This window comes from Drosophila takahashii, chromosome 3R, assembly GCF_030179915.1.
Source record: "Drosophila takahashii strain IR98-3 E-12201 chromosome 3R, DtakHiC1v2, whole genome shotgun sequence".
Classification (NCBI taxonomy): domain Eukaryota; kingdom Metazoa; phylum Arthropoda; class Insecta; order Diptera; family Drosophilidae; genus Drosophila; species Drosophila takahashii.
The window spans coordinates 35,634,201-35,646,890 of NC_091681.1; the positions used below are offsets into that span (position 1 = coordinate 35,634,201).

Consider the following 12,690-nt stretch of genomic DNA (forward strand, 5'->3'; position numbering starts at 1 on the left):
CACAGATTCCAAGAGATTCCGTTCCATTCGATTCGAAAGCTGGAACTGCTCGATCCGCACCCGCAGCTCGAAAAAAAACGCTTCATCACAAACGCCCCGAGCTTTTTCTCATCAGATCTTTGGAAGATCGTCGCTTTTGCCGCCGACTGAAAACAGTTTCCAACGAATCGCGGCTCGAGTAGCAAGCAAAATAAACCGCGATCCGCAATTCGAGAGCCGGTGTCATTTTATCGGTTAAGTGATATGATTTCGGCCACGGGTGTCCTTTTTTTGGTGCTGCAGGTATTATCCTGTCACGGCGAGTTCTTCAGTTCCACCTCGGGTCTCGAAAAGTTATTCGAAACGGAGGTTGTCCTCCTGGCAGAACTGCAGAATTATGTAAATGAAATTAATCAACAAGCTGAGGCGTTGCAGAGGTACAAATTATAGAAATTTAAGACTTTTTAATAAGGAAATTTAAAAAATGTATAGTAAATAAATTACCTATTTTATTGAATTTTTTTTTACAATTTTAAGGAAACCCTAAAAAAAACCTTTGTTTACTACAACTTTTTGAATAATTTTTTTTTTAATTTTAATTCGCAAAGACTTAAAAATTCCTAACAACTTTATACAAACAAGATTCCAAACCCAGTATATTAATAACAATTTTTATTAATAAATTAAAAAAGTATCCTGAGCAAAAGTTATTTTGACACCTTTTACGATGACAACATAAACAAACACTTATTGTGCATAAAATATGAGTAGAATTCAAAAGTTGATAATAAAATTCCAATTAAATAAATATGTAAATTTGATGACAGTGGAATGAACTCCATTAAAAGGAATTCAAAGACCATTCTTCCACCAGTGAGAAGGCATTAGGAAGCCAGATTAAAATGGAAAGTTTTTCAGGTTCTAGCCGAGCCTACTTATCAATACTCATTTTGCCATCCATCCAGATGGTCGGTTTTAATCAGATGCAAATGAGCTGCTCATCTCTCGCACAAGCCAATGATAGTTTACAGAATTGTCAGAAAATATTTCTGATTCAATAATGTGAAAAACAATTGACAGATGTCAGCGGGCATCCGAGTATGAATTTTTCATTTCACATGCGTGGATGACCGCCCACGTGCATTGAATTGAAAATTAATATCTCGAACTCGGTGGGCAGATTTCAGTTTGTTTTTGGCTAATTAGCGATTCGGATGTGGGAGAGATGGCACACCGAGATATTAAATTCTAGTTAGCTTCACTTGGTTTTATTACAATTATGCAGATTTTGCGATGGAACAACCTGATGACCGGTTGCCATAAAAGTGAATGGCAACCCAGCGATTTGTTAATTCCCTAACCGATGCCATTTGTTTTGGCTGCACTGGGCGCTATTTATTTTATGTGCTGCTAATTTCTCCTATTTCTTGGCTTGATTTATTTGCGCCGGTTATTATACTAATTAATGGCTCATATAAAGCACACAACTTTCGGAACCTTGCATTTAATTATCTTGGCGACAAAATCGATTGCCATATCGCTACCATTCCCGAGATATCGATCGATCGTTCGATCTTTCCCGGCGGATCTAAGAAACAGTTGCCGCCTATTTGGTTTATTTTGTTGTCCCGAAATAAGTGTCATCGACTTGGCATATTTGCGAGTCTTGAAATATGGTGCAATCATCGCCTCAGATATGCATAATATACAGTATTATTTTGTTTATCATGCGCATTTCGCAAACCGGATTCCTGGCTATCTAATAAGAAACCGTTAACAAATTGTAAAGTATAATATTTATACCTACCTGAGTCAGAAAACTGGTCTTTTTCTCTCATTTTCGAATCGTGTAAGAAACAATTGTATTATTTCGGGCTACTCATTGTGGATGGCGTCCCCTTTTTGAGCAGAAATAAAATATATTTATTGGGAACAAGTGCTGCCACTTAATCATCAGTTCCATAAAGTCGCGAACAAAAGAACTGAGAACTAGATTGGGATTATGGTTACGCTCCCAACTTAATGACTTCTAAATGAGCCGCAATGCAGGCGACAGGCGTGAAAATAAATGCGTTAATTATACAAAACAGCTAACCCAGCGATAACCCTCTATTCTTATAAATAACTGAATATTGCTGTGTATTTTTAAGCAATTTTTTGTACGTTAATTCTGAAAAATGGTTGCAATCAGCAGGTGTTTATAGCCATTAACACTGTGAAAAAGTTCTAATTTATACTAATGTTACTACTAAGGATTTTTTTCTTAAAGATTTTTAGCTTTAAATATGTAGAAACCTTAAAAATATGTGGTTAGATATTTAAACAAGAACATCTATTTATTTTTATCAGTGTAGATGTTTCTTTAATCTGGTTCCTTGATCTCATTAATTAGAATAAATATTTCTGTACCTCCCCCCGTTAAATTATAGTGTTGCCTATAATATCAGTTTCAATTTGTCTGCTTAAAATAAGCAATTAATTTTATTTTCCAGCTCGAGTTCCATTTTACCAGTGTATATTAGCCAGAGAATTTTTAGTTTTAGTTTGTCCATTCGAAACTAACTTAATTTATGCAAATTCCCTTAGTTATGAGTCTGATTAATGGTTACTTTGTTTATGATCTCAGCGAGATCGATGCCATCCGCGTGGAGCACCTGAATGCCGCCGATGGAATCGATGACTACCTCAACAATCCGGTGAACGCGTTCCGGCTAATTAAACGCCTTCACAGCGACTGGGAGACCTTCGAGGGCAGTGTTTCGGCGGATTCGAGTCGTTCAAGTAGGTTTAGAATAAAAATGTAGTGTATATAAGAAATAACTCAATCTTTAACATTATAGACTACCTCGAGATGATGGCCAGATATAGGGCGAATCTAAGCTTTCCTTCGGCGGACGATTTTGTGGGTTCAGCAATTGCTCTCACTCGGCTTCAGCAGACCTATCAATTGGATGTGGCCGAGTTGGCCAGTGGAATTCTAAATGGCGTTAAATATGGGTGACTAAAAACATATTATAACTAAATAAGTATTTGTACTTGATTGCCAGCACATTGCTTATTAATTGCCTACTCAACAAAGTCTTAAACTTTATGAGCAGTTTAACTTGGTGTCGCATCTTAACAAAGCAGCAATTATATTTTCCTATTCCGGGTACCCATTTCATGATGTGAATTTGAGACTGCGAAATGAAACCTCCAAAAGTGGGAAAGGAAGTGACCTAAAAAGTTTATAGTGCTTGTTTGGTTCATATAATTGTTGTGAAAATTATGGTTTTGATACATATTATAAGTACCCTACTCAATAAACTAAACTTAATAATATATTTGATATTCTAGGTTAGTTAATGTTTAACTATTTATTTTACATTTTTCTTTTAATAATTTTGAAAGAATTCACATTTTAATATATTAAATTCCCTATGCATCAGTATCATTTTAACATTCTAAGTCAATTAAGTAATACTATTCATCAGCTTCAGTTTCTCATATTCAATTTTACTGAAAATATATGTTATCATTAAAGCTAGTAACATTTTTAATCTGATTAATCAAACCTAATTTTTGAATGTGCAATTCCGAAGCTATAATTTTGATAAATATGTATTCCCTTTCAGTTCGGCCATGTCCTGGCAGGATTGCTTTGTGCTCGGTCAGCATCTGTACGCTCTGAGGGACTACAACCACACGGTTCCCTGGCTGCAGCAGTCGATGCAGTTGCTCGGCGAACAGTCCTACGGCTCGGAATCCTCCTCCCTGGACTTCATGGAGGCGGTGGTGGAATACCATCGGGAGATGGGTGCCCACGAGAGTGCCTTGAGTCTGGTGAACCATGTGCTGTCCATTGAACCGGATGAGAGGAGTCACCTGCTGGAGGCTCGCCAGCATCTGGAGGAGTTAATAACGGATGGGGATAAGAACGGGCTGCTCCACATGACAGCTAGAAGACCGGGGGACTACCATGAATCCCGGGAATTTCGGATGTACGAGCAGGTTTGCCGTGGGGAATTAACTCCACCTCCTTCCAAGCAGCGAAATCTCAGGTGTCGCCTGAGAAAAAGTCACTTAGGATATGCTCCTTTCAAATTGGAGGAGCTTAGCTTGGATCCTTTAGTAGTACAGCTGCACCAGGTGGTTAGCTCTCAGGACTCGGAATTCCTACAGAGAACAGCCCGTCCCAGGATAAAAAGATCCACTGTGTATTCCCTAGGAGGAAGTGGAGAATCCACTGCAGCCGCCTTTCGCACCAGTCAAGGTGCCTCCTTCAATTATTCCAGGAATGCGGTGACTAAACTTTTAAGCCAACATATGGCTGACTTCTCGGGTCTGGACATGGACTATGCGGAGGATCTGCAGGTGGCAAACTATGGAATCGGTGGGCATTACGAGCCCCATTGGGACAGCTTTCCCGAAAATCACGTTTACCAGGAGGAGGATTTTCTTGGCAACCGCATCGCCACGGGCATATATTACGTGAGTTTCTAAATCTATAAAAAAAATTGTATCTTAAAAACGCTTTGACTTAAAAACCCAAAACAAAAAATCGAAATTTGTAAAAAGTTACTACTTTAAATTGGTAAATTTTTTGCAGCTCTCAGATGTTGAAGCTGGAGGTGGAACCGCCTTCCCCTTTTTGCCCCTGCTCGTGACCCCCGAAATGGGCAGCCTGCTCTTCTGGTACAATCTTCATCCTTCGGGAGACCAGGACTATCGCACCAAACACGCCGCCTGTCCCGTTCTTCAGGGCAGCAAGTGGAGTAGGTATAGCCCATTGCTGAAAAATAGCCCTATAAAACGATTCCTAATCCCCAGTTGCCAACGTTTGGGTTCGAGAACGCCATCAGGATAAAGTAAGACCCTGCGAGCTACAAAGGAACCAGGAAATCTCATTGCATTACAGGGACTTTGACTGATTTCGTATTGATTTTGTGTAACAAATAAGAAAACCACTCATTAAAGTAAGATATTAATTTATTAAAAGTACGAATTACACTCAATCCCGATAGGCAACGGATTTGTAGCTATCTGAGGTAAGGTTGCAGGGTCGCCGGAATTCCTGGTAGCCCGAGTGCATCCAGATGTTTCCAACTGTTTTGGGATAAACAAATTTAGGATATATAAATGGATGAGTTCACCTGACTTACTCCTTTTGGAACCCACGATAACTGGGCAGCCGGCGTGCAGAGTGCGCACATCCACATCCAGAGATCGATGAAGATTGTGCCACATAACCAAGGCTCCTTTCACAGGAGGCAGGAAGACATTCAGCTTGGTAAATACCGTATAACCACCTTGTTCTACATCAGAGAGCTAAGAAAAAGGGAATATTTTTAGAAATATTTAAAAGATTTATGATAAAGATGTGAAACCCACATAAAACATGCTGGTGGAGATGCGATCTCCCTTGAATTGCGTGGGCAGATTGACCTCAAAGTAATCCGGATGCGGTTCGTACTGGCCACCAACTCCATAGTTGGCCACCTGCATGAATTCCGCCCCGGCTATATCGAATCCGGATACGAACTGGATAACATGGCTTATGTACTTCATTACCGGGGCCTTGTAATCCAGCCAAGTTTGCTGACTGACCCGCAGATCCCGCACAGTGCGCTTTCCACCTTCTCCTGCGACGGCGGATCGAACCATCTCCTCCTTGTCTGCCTCTATAAAGACGGATAGGATCTGTTGGGAGCTCAGCATTCCGTGATAGATGTTTATCTCGGGATCCAAGTGAACGGGTTCCACTTGCAGGGGAGCCAAGATAAAGTAGGCGTGGCGCTTTCCATCTAGATAGCATTTCAGGGGATTTCCACTCGATTCCTCAGGTAATCTTCTTCCCTGGCAAAGTCTTGTATAATTAGAAAACCAAGAGGGATTCTTCTCTTGAATATTCTTTCCTGGCTCCCTGCTCTCCAGATATTTCCGAGTTTGCTCCGCGGAATGTTTGGGTTCCGGCTCGAGGATCTGATTCAAAAGTCTTGCGCCTCTCTTGGGATTACCCAACTCAAAGTTGGCCATGGCTGCATATTCCCTGATATCAGACAAGTACTTATTCTCATCCTTCTCCTCTAGGGGACTATTTCGCAGAAGGACGAACGCCACCTGTAGCCACTCGAGGGATCTCTCGTAATCCCCGAGATCAAAGAGTTGTACGCCTATTTCATAACACTCACGCCAATGCAACTCAGAGTCATAGCCGATACCATTTATAACACCATCGGCCAAATCGGAGGTCGTGAGATTATAGACTTTCTGTAGACGGGCTAAGCCTTTGATGGCTCCCTGAAGCTCCGTTTGATCGGGATAGCCCAAATCCCTGCCCAAAACCTCCACAAATTCACGGAAATCTGGGAAAAAAGATCTTATTAAGGGGTTTTCTTTAAAGAACTATAATACCCACCTTCTCTGGGTTTGTTTTCCAGTATGGATTCAAAGACCAGCGCATCCCAATCCTGAACCAATCGCTTGATCAATCTAAATGCGTGTAAAGGATGACCCAGATAGTCATCCAGTTTTAATTGTCCCATGGCCCACTCATGTTCCCGTTTTATCTGCTCCACATATCTATTAAATATTGGAATTACTCTCTGGACTAAATACTTTGGTATTATAAGGTTTACCTGCGATAAAAGTTGAGCTGGTTTTGCTGGGTCTCCAAGTACGAACGCGTGGCATTTAGGAGCTCCTGTTCCACTTGGGATAAATCCTGCATACTATCCACCGATGAGTAAAACTCTCCTTTCACGGCTACACTTAAAATTGTATAGAGGAATATACCGAAAAACAGGCCATTTCGAAGCGACATTGTGAACACAGAACTGAGAACCAAGACCGACTTATAGAGACTGCCGCGACCAGAGATATCCAAGTTCCCAAATGGAGTGGGCCAAATAGAACGATATATTTTTCCATTTGGAAAGTGTCACGTATCCAGACAAAAACGCTGTGCAAACAAAGATGTCAGGCGCAAACTCCCAAACAAGCGATGCTAAACAAACAACTCGTTCTAAGTATCTACAAATCTCTCCCTCTCTTTCCTTAGAATTTTTATAGCTCTTCAATAATTAATGTTAAAATGAGAGAATGTTTCAATACTAAATTTTTTTAACATTCAAAAGGGATATATTTTTATTCTGAAATTTTATATTTATATTATATTATATTTTATTATATTTTATATTTATATTTAAATATTTATTTCTTAAACTCGACCTATACATGTTTTACCACTCAACATGTTTAGTGTATGATTATTTCATGACTATGATATATTTATTTAAAGACAGGTCTACTAAAAAATTCACTAGTCATTTTATTAAAGCTCTTTTGTGGCTGAAAGTTATTTGGCCTTGAAATGTGAAAAATAAAAAGAAATTTAAAGCCCCATTTTTGCTGATAGTAAAATTATTACAAACTTGACACTTTCATACAATCTTGTACCTGCGTTATCTGCCGACAAATCTTGTCATTCTAAAATTTAGTCCATAATATACAACCATTGATTTTTACAGACATCCAAAAGTAGTTTTTAGAACCGATAAGGCTGTGGTTTAGATGCATGATAGATGAATATATAATTGTTAAAAAGAATTAATTATCATTTAAATTTATTAAAAGTTAATTATCTAGCCGATTTGTTATTAATTTAATAGACTTAACAATATAACAAGTAAATCATAATTTATTCCCATTCATAACCGGTTTAGGTTATTTCGAATTTCTATGGTGTGTGCAAACATCAAGTACTGACAATAATTTAATTCTTATCAACCAGCTTAACTTATCGTAACAGAAAGTTGGCCAAATATATGGGCGCTCAGTTTCCGTGACACGCGACAAGAAATCTATGAAATGATAAGTCGTAGGTATAAAAGGGCGGTGACTTTCTGGAGGAGCCACAAGTTCCACAACGACCAGTCCAAGATGAAACTGTTCGTATTCCTGGCTCTGGCCGTGGCCGCAGCCACCGCCTCCGTGATTCCTGCCACGGAGCAGGAGAAGCTCATTCCCGTTCCCGTGAAGGACGCCAAGATCCAGGGCAGGATCACCAACGGCTACCCCGCCTACGAGGGCAAGGTGCCCTACATCGTGGGCCTGCTCTTCAGCGGCAACGGCAACTGGTGGTGCGGAGGCTCCATCATCGGCAACACCTGGGTCCTGACCGCCGCCCACTGCACCAACGGCGCCAGCGGAGTGACCATCAACTACGGAGCCAGCATCCGCAACCAGCCGCAGTACACCCACTGGGTGGGCAGTGGCGACATCATCCAGCACCACCACTACAACAGCGGCAACCTGCACAACGACATTTCTTTGATCCGCACTCCTCATGTGGACTTCTGGAGCCTGGTCAACAGGGTGGAGCTGCCCAGCTACAACGATCGCTACCAGGACTACGCCGGCTGGTGGGCCGTGGCCTCCGGATGGGGAGGCACCTATGACGGAAGCCCACTCCCCGACTGGCTCCAGGCCGTCGACGTGCAGATCATGTCGCAGAGCGACTGCAGCCGCACCTGGTCCCTCCACGACAACATGATCTGCATCAACACCGACGGGGGAAGGTCCACCTGCGGAGGCGACTCCGGCGGCCCCCTGGTCACCCACGAGGGCAACCGCCTGGTCGGAGTGACCTCCTTCGTCTCGGGAGCCGGCTGCCAGGCCGGACACCCCGCCGTCTTCAGCCGCGTCACCGGATACCTCGACTGGATCCGCGACAACACCGGCATCTCTTACTAAGAGCCTAAATAAAAGTTTAAACATAAATGTAATAACAGGGTTTTGTATCTGAAGCGGGAATATCTGGCTGAGTTCTAACATTGTTGAGCTTGATGATATCATATAAAGTTACCATAAAAGAATAAAACTCCAAAAATCTCAAATTCTAAATTATGTTTTATTTAATATTGCTTACTAGGAATTCACTTGTTTTGTGTACTGTCTATATTTCATTGTCCCATTGGCAAATAAACAACTCTTCATCGCGACACGGAGAATCATACATTTCTGTATTCTTTATCCCAACGCAGTCCTGATTGAGTAAATGGTCCGGTTCGCCACTATTCCATAAAAAAAAGGGTGCTGGTCTGCCAGAAGCTACTGATACGAACTCGTCCTCGTTGTCTATATCGTTGATGCCAATCCAATACCAATCATTTCGAAGTTTCAGTGTAACGGCACTCCATTCCTGCTCGTCTCGGAAGGCAGCGAGATATCCTCCCATTTGACGACAAGATGCTGCAGCCGTTGACCAATTTTGCTTAAGATTCTGTTCAATATAAAAGTATCTAGATCCTATAAGCTCGAACTTTGGTGGTGCGATCTTTGAATTCATTTTGGAAAGGTTTTCCAGAAGAGTCTTTTGTTGACTTCCTGATTGATTTTGAAGCGCATTCAGTTGGTGTTCAATTGCGGTCTGTAATGCCGGCAGATTGGCCTGAACAGCCCCAATTTTGCCTTCTGTTTCGTTCACTCTAGCCTCGAAGTCCTCTCTGGTGATCATTTTCTTTAAGGATTCCTGCAGATCAGCCTTATGCTCGTCCAGCTTTTCCTGAACCGCCAGAAGTATACTATTCACAATGTTAGTGTGGAGTGCCTTCATTTCGGATTGCAACGCCAGAAGTTGACTGTCCAGCCTGCTTTGTTCTGCTACCTGCTGTGCTTCCAATGCGGATTGCAATGCCTGAAGTTGGTGATTCAGTTTGGATCCCTGGGCTTCCAGCGTGGAGTTTACCGTTTGAAGTTGGCCATCCATCTTGCTTTGGATTTCTGTTTTCTCTTCCTTAATTGCAGATTGTACTGCCTGAAGTTGGCTGTCCAGCTTGCTTTGGATTTCTGTGTTCTGTCCTTTAAGTTGGCCATCCAGTTCGCTCTTTAAGGACGTCGTCTGGTCTTCCAGCTTGGACATTAGGGATGTCCTCTGTGCTTCCAGCCTGGATTGAACCGCCAGGAGTTTGGTCTGCATGACATCCTGCTTGCCTTCGATGGAGGCCAACTTGGATTGCATCGGGCCCAGTGTTCTCAGGCAGAATTGGCCACATTGGTTGGGTGGATCACTCAGTAGACACACGGATTGTCCTTTTTCCGGGGATGCTGCCCAAGATCCTTGCAAAGCGAAGACAGCACAGCAGCACAGAATATAACTGGCAGACTTAAACATTTCGAGTGTTTCACAACGAGCGCTCTTCGTATAAGGAAAACAACCTTCACTGTTGAGTTCTGTATACAAACTGATGTTATTTCCCGAAGTCTTTGCTTACGTAGCTAACATGAAATTCTTATAAAAGTATGGTCGGGCTCAAGTGGCCTGAACCTAAGGATTACAAGTGCTAGCTTTGCACCCTTGTAGGGTTTAAGTTACAGATCTTTCTTTACGGCTCTAATCTGCAAGTGCAGGCCACTTCAGGCCAACCGAATATAATCGATAGGCCACAGGTAAGATCAGCGTTTTATAAGAATTTCTTGTTACTTCCCTAAGCAGGGACCTATTTTAATCCTCATCGACCTTGGTTTTTCGGGAACGTACAGTAACTTACGGTAACGTTAGAACGGGGCACTATAAATTTGTTGTATGGTGTCAACAGTTGTTGTAAGTGTAAAAAACGTTTTGCATTTTTTTTTATTTGTAACGTAATACATCGAAAGAGCATCGGTTGTCACGCAATACAATGAGTCAATCCGCTTTTTAGACACTACTACTAAAATATATGGCTGCCATCCGAGACGATCAGGAACTCAACGCCATAAAGGCGAAACTCCCAAACCAATATTATTGGCTTATTTCAGTGGCTTCTGGAAGACCAGCTCCCTTCTTAAATTGGCAAGCGTATCAACCGACCAATAGCAAAGACGAGAACTGCATTCAAATAGAAAACGCAGAAATGTTTGTTTATATGTGTAGCGACGAAGCTAATTTTATTTGTCAATGGGACAATGAAATATAGACTACGAACAATCGATAAAATCAATAAAAAATATTATTATTCACCATTTAATGCTGATGGTTACAGTTTTATTTTATGGTAACTTTATATGATATCAGCCCTACTTTATCAGTTTAGCTGAATCCTTTCTTGGTCCTATATTCCCTTTTCAGATGCAAAACTCTATTATTACATTTATGTTTAAACTTTTATTTAGGAAACCCCCATAAAGGAGGAGAAAGGTGGGGCTCTTAGTAGGAGATGCCGGTGTTGTCGCGGATCCAGTCGAGGTATCCGGTGACGCGGCTGAAGACGGCGGGGTGTCCGGCCTGGCAGCCGGCTCCCGAGACGAAGGAGGTCACTCCGACCAGGCGGTTGCCCTCGTGGGTGACCAGGGGGCCGCCGGAGTCGCCTCCGCAGGTGGACCTTCCCCCGTCGGTGTTGATGCAGATCATGTTGTCGTGGAGGGACCAGGTGCGGCTGCAGTCGCTCTGCGACATGATCTGCACGTCGACGGCCTGGAGCCAGTCGGGGAGTGGGCTTCCGTCATAGGTGCCTCCCCATCCGGAGGCCACGGCCCACCAGCCGGCGTAGTCCTGGTAGCGATCGTTGTAGCTGGGCAGCTCCACCCTGTTGACCAGGCTCCAGAAGTCCACATGAGGAGTGCGGATCAAAGAAATGTCGTTGTGCAGGTTGCCGCTGTTGTAGTGGTGGTGCTGGATGATGTCGCCACTGCCCACCCAGTGGGTGTACTGCGGCTGGTTGCGGATGCTGGCTCCGTAGTTGATGGTCACTCCGCTGGCGCCGTTGGTGCAGTGGGCGGCGGTCAGGACCCAGGTGTTGCCGATGATGGAGCCTCCGCACCACCAGTTGCCGTTGCCGCTGAAGAGCAGGCCCACGATGTAGGGCACCTTGCCCTCGTAGGCGGGGTAGCCGTTGGTGATCCTGCCCTGGATCTTGGCGTCCTTCACGGGAACGGGAATGAGCTTCTCCTGCTCCGTGGCAGGAATCACTGAGGCGGTGGCGGTGGCCACGGCCAGAGCCAGGAATACGAACAGTTTCATCTTGGACTGGTCGGTGTACAACTTGTGGTTTTCCCAGAGACTGACCGCCTTTTATACTAAAACTGAAGCCCTATCAGGTTCTAATAACTAAAACCTGTGAGGATGGAGGGCCGTTTATTGTGGTCAGTTTTTGCTGATAAGTGCGGAGGAAGTGAGTCTTTGGGGAATTTATGACAGCTACTTAGTTGTTATCACGTTTGTAATAACTCGTCTGCATAAAATTCATTAGCTCTTCAATATCAGTGCTCTACTGTTATTTCAATTTTGCAAAAATCAGTTTAAAAAGTTCAATTCCATAAATAATAAATCAGATAAGAAAAGTTTGTAAACTTGCACCTGGTGTGTATCAAACATGACTATTAAATCCCTAATCAATTTGGTTTAAGAAGCGTAAACAAGAGCATTGATATTATAGTGATGTACTTAAATAATCGGTTAAGAGCTATCATAAATTAGAAATTGATTATCGCAAATCAGTACAGTCGTTTGACATCTGGAACTGATAACAGTTTTCATTCAATATTTTCGCCTGTCAATTAGCGTTACTTTGGAAAGTTTTTACTATTAAACGCAGTTATATTTGATGTATTATATATTTATCAATTTAAAGATATATAATTTTTTCTCACCTTTATTTTATGTATTATATATTTATTATGTTCAAGATATATGTTTTTTCCTTACCTTTCCTTCTCAATATTTTATTATGATCCTTTGTATACTTAAGTAAT

At 42.3% G+C, this 12,690-nt stretch overlaps 5 protein-coding genes across 5 annotated transcripts; 2 read left to right on the forward strand and 3 right to left on the reverse strand.

Moving 5' to 3' along the window:
- Positions 1-178: 178 nt before the first annotated feature.
- Positions 179-4,959, forward strand: PH4alphaMP (prolyl-4-hydroxylase-alpha MP). Its single transcript, XM_017145131.3, has 6 exons — positions 179-416; positions 2,606-2,760; positions 2,820-2,976; positions 3,594-4,449; positions 4,568-4,733; positions 4,789-4,959. The coding sequence occupies exons 1-6, from the start codon at positions 244-246 to the stop codon at positions 4,887-4,889; spliced, it is 1,608 nt and encodes a 535-aa protein (XP_017000620.2). The 5' UTR covers positions 179-243; the 3' UTR covers positions 4,890-4,959.
- PH4alphaSG2 (prolyl-4-hydroxylase-alpha SG2) lies at positions 4,930-6,844 on the reverse strand. The gene is made up of 5 exons (XM_017145133.3): positions 6,597-6,844; positions 6,377-6,540; positions 5,350-6,323; positions 5,121-5,286; positions 4,930-5,064 (listed from the first exon to the last, which is right to left on the reverse strand). The coding sequence occupies exons 1-5, from the start codon at positions 6,779-6,781 to the stop codon at positions 4,970-4,972; spliced, it is 1,584 nt and encodes a 527-aa protein (XP_017000622.2). The 5' UTR covers positions 6,782-6,844; the 3' UTR covers positions 4,930-4,969.
- A 1,044-nt stretch (positions 6,845-7,888) lies between these two features.
- On the forward strand, positions 7,889-8,855 carry Jon99Fii (Jonah 99Fii). Its single transcript, XM_017144957.2, has one exon. The coding sequence runs from the start codon at positions 7,900-7,902 to the stop codon at positions 8,710-8,712; it is 813 nt and encodes a 270-aa protein (XP_017000446.2). The 5' UTR covers positions 7,889-7,899; the 3' UTR covers positions 8,713-8,855.
- Positions 8,856-8,914: 59 nt separating this feature from the next.
- Positions 8,915-10,132, reverse strand: LOC108059603 (C-type lectin domain family 4 member M-like). Its single transcript, XM_017144952.2, has one exon. It carries the CDS (start codon positions 10,130-10,132, stop codon positions 8,915-8,917), a length of 1,218 nt encoding a protein of 405 aa, XP_017000441.2.
- Positions 10,133-11,081: 949 nt separating this feature from the next.
- LOC108059606 (serine protease 1) lies at positions 11,082-11,992 on the reverse strand. The gene has a single exon (XM_017144956.3). It carries the CDS (start codon positions 11,957-11,959, stop codon positions 11,147-11,149), a length of 813 nt encoding a protein of 270 aa, XP_017000445.2. The 5' UTR covers positions 11,960-11,992; the 3' UTR covers positions 11,082-11,146.
- Positions 11,993-12,690: the final 698 nt, after the last annotated feature.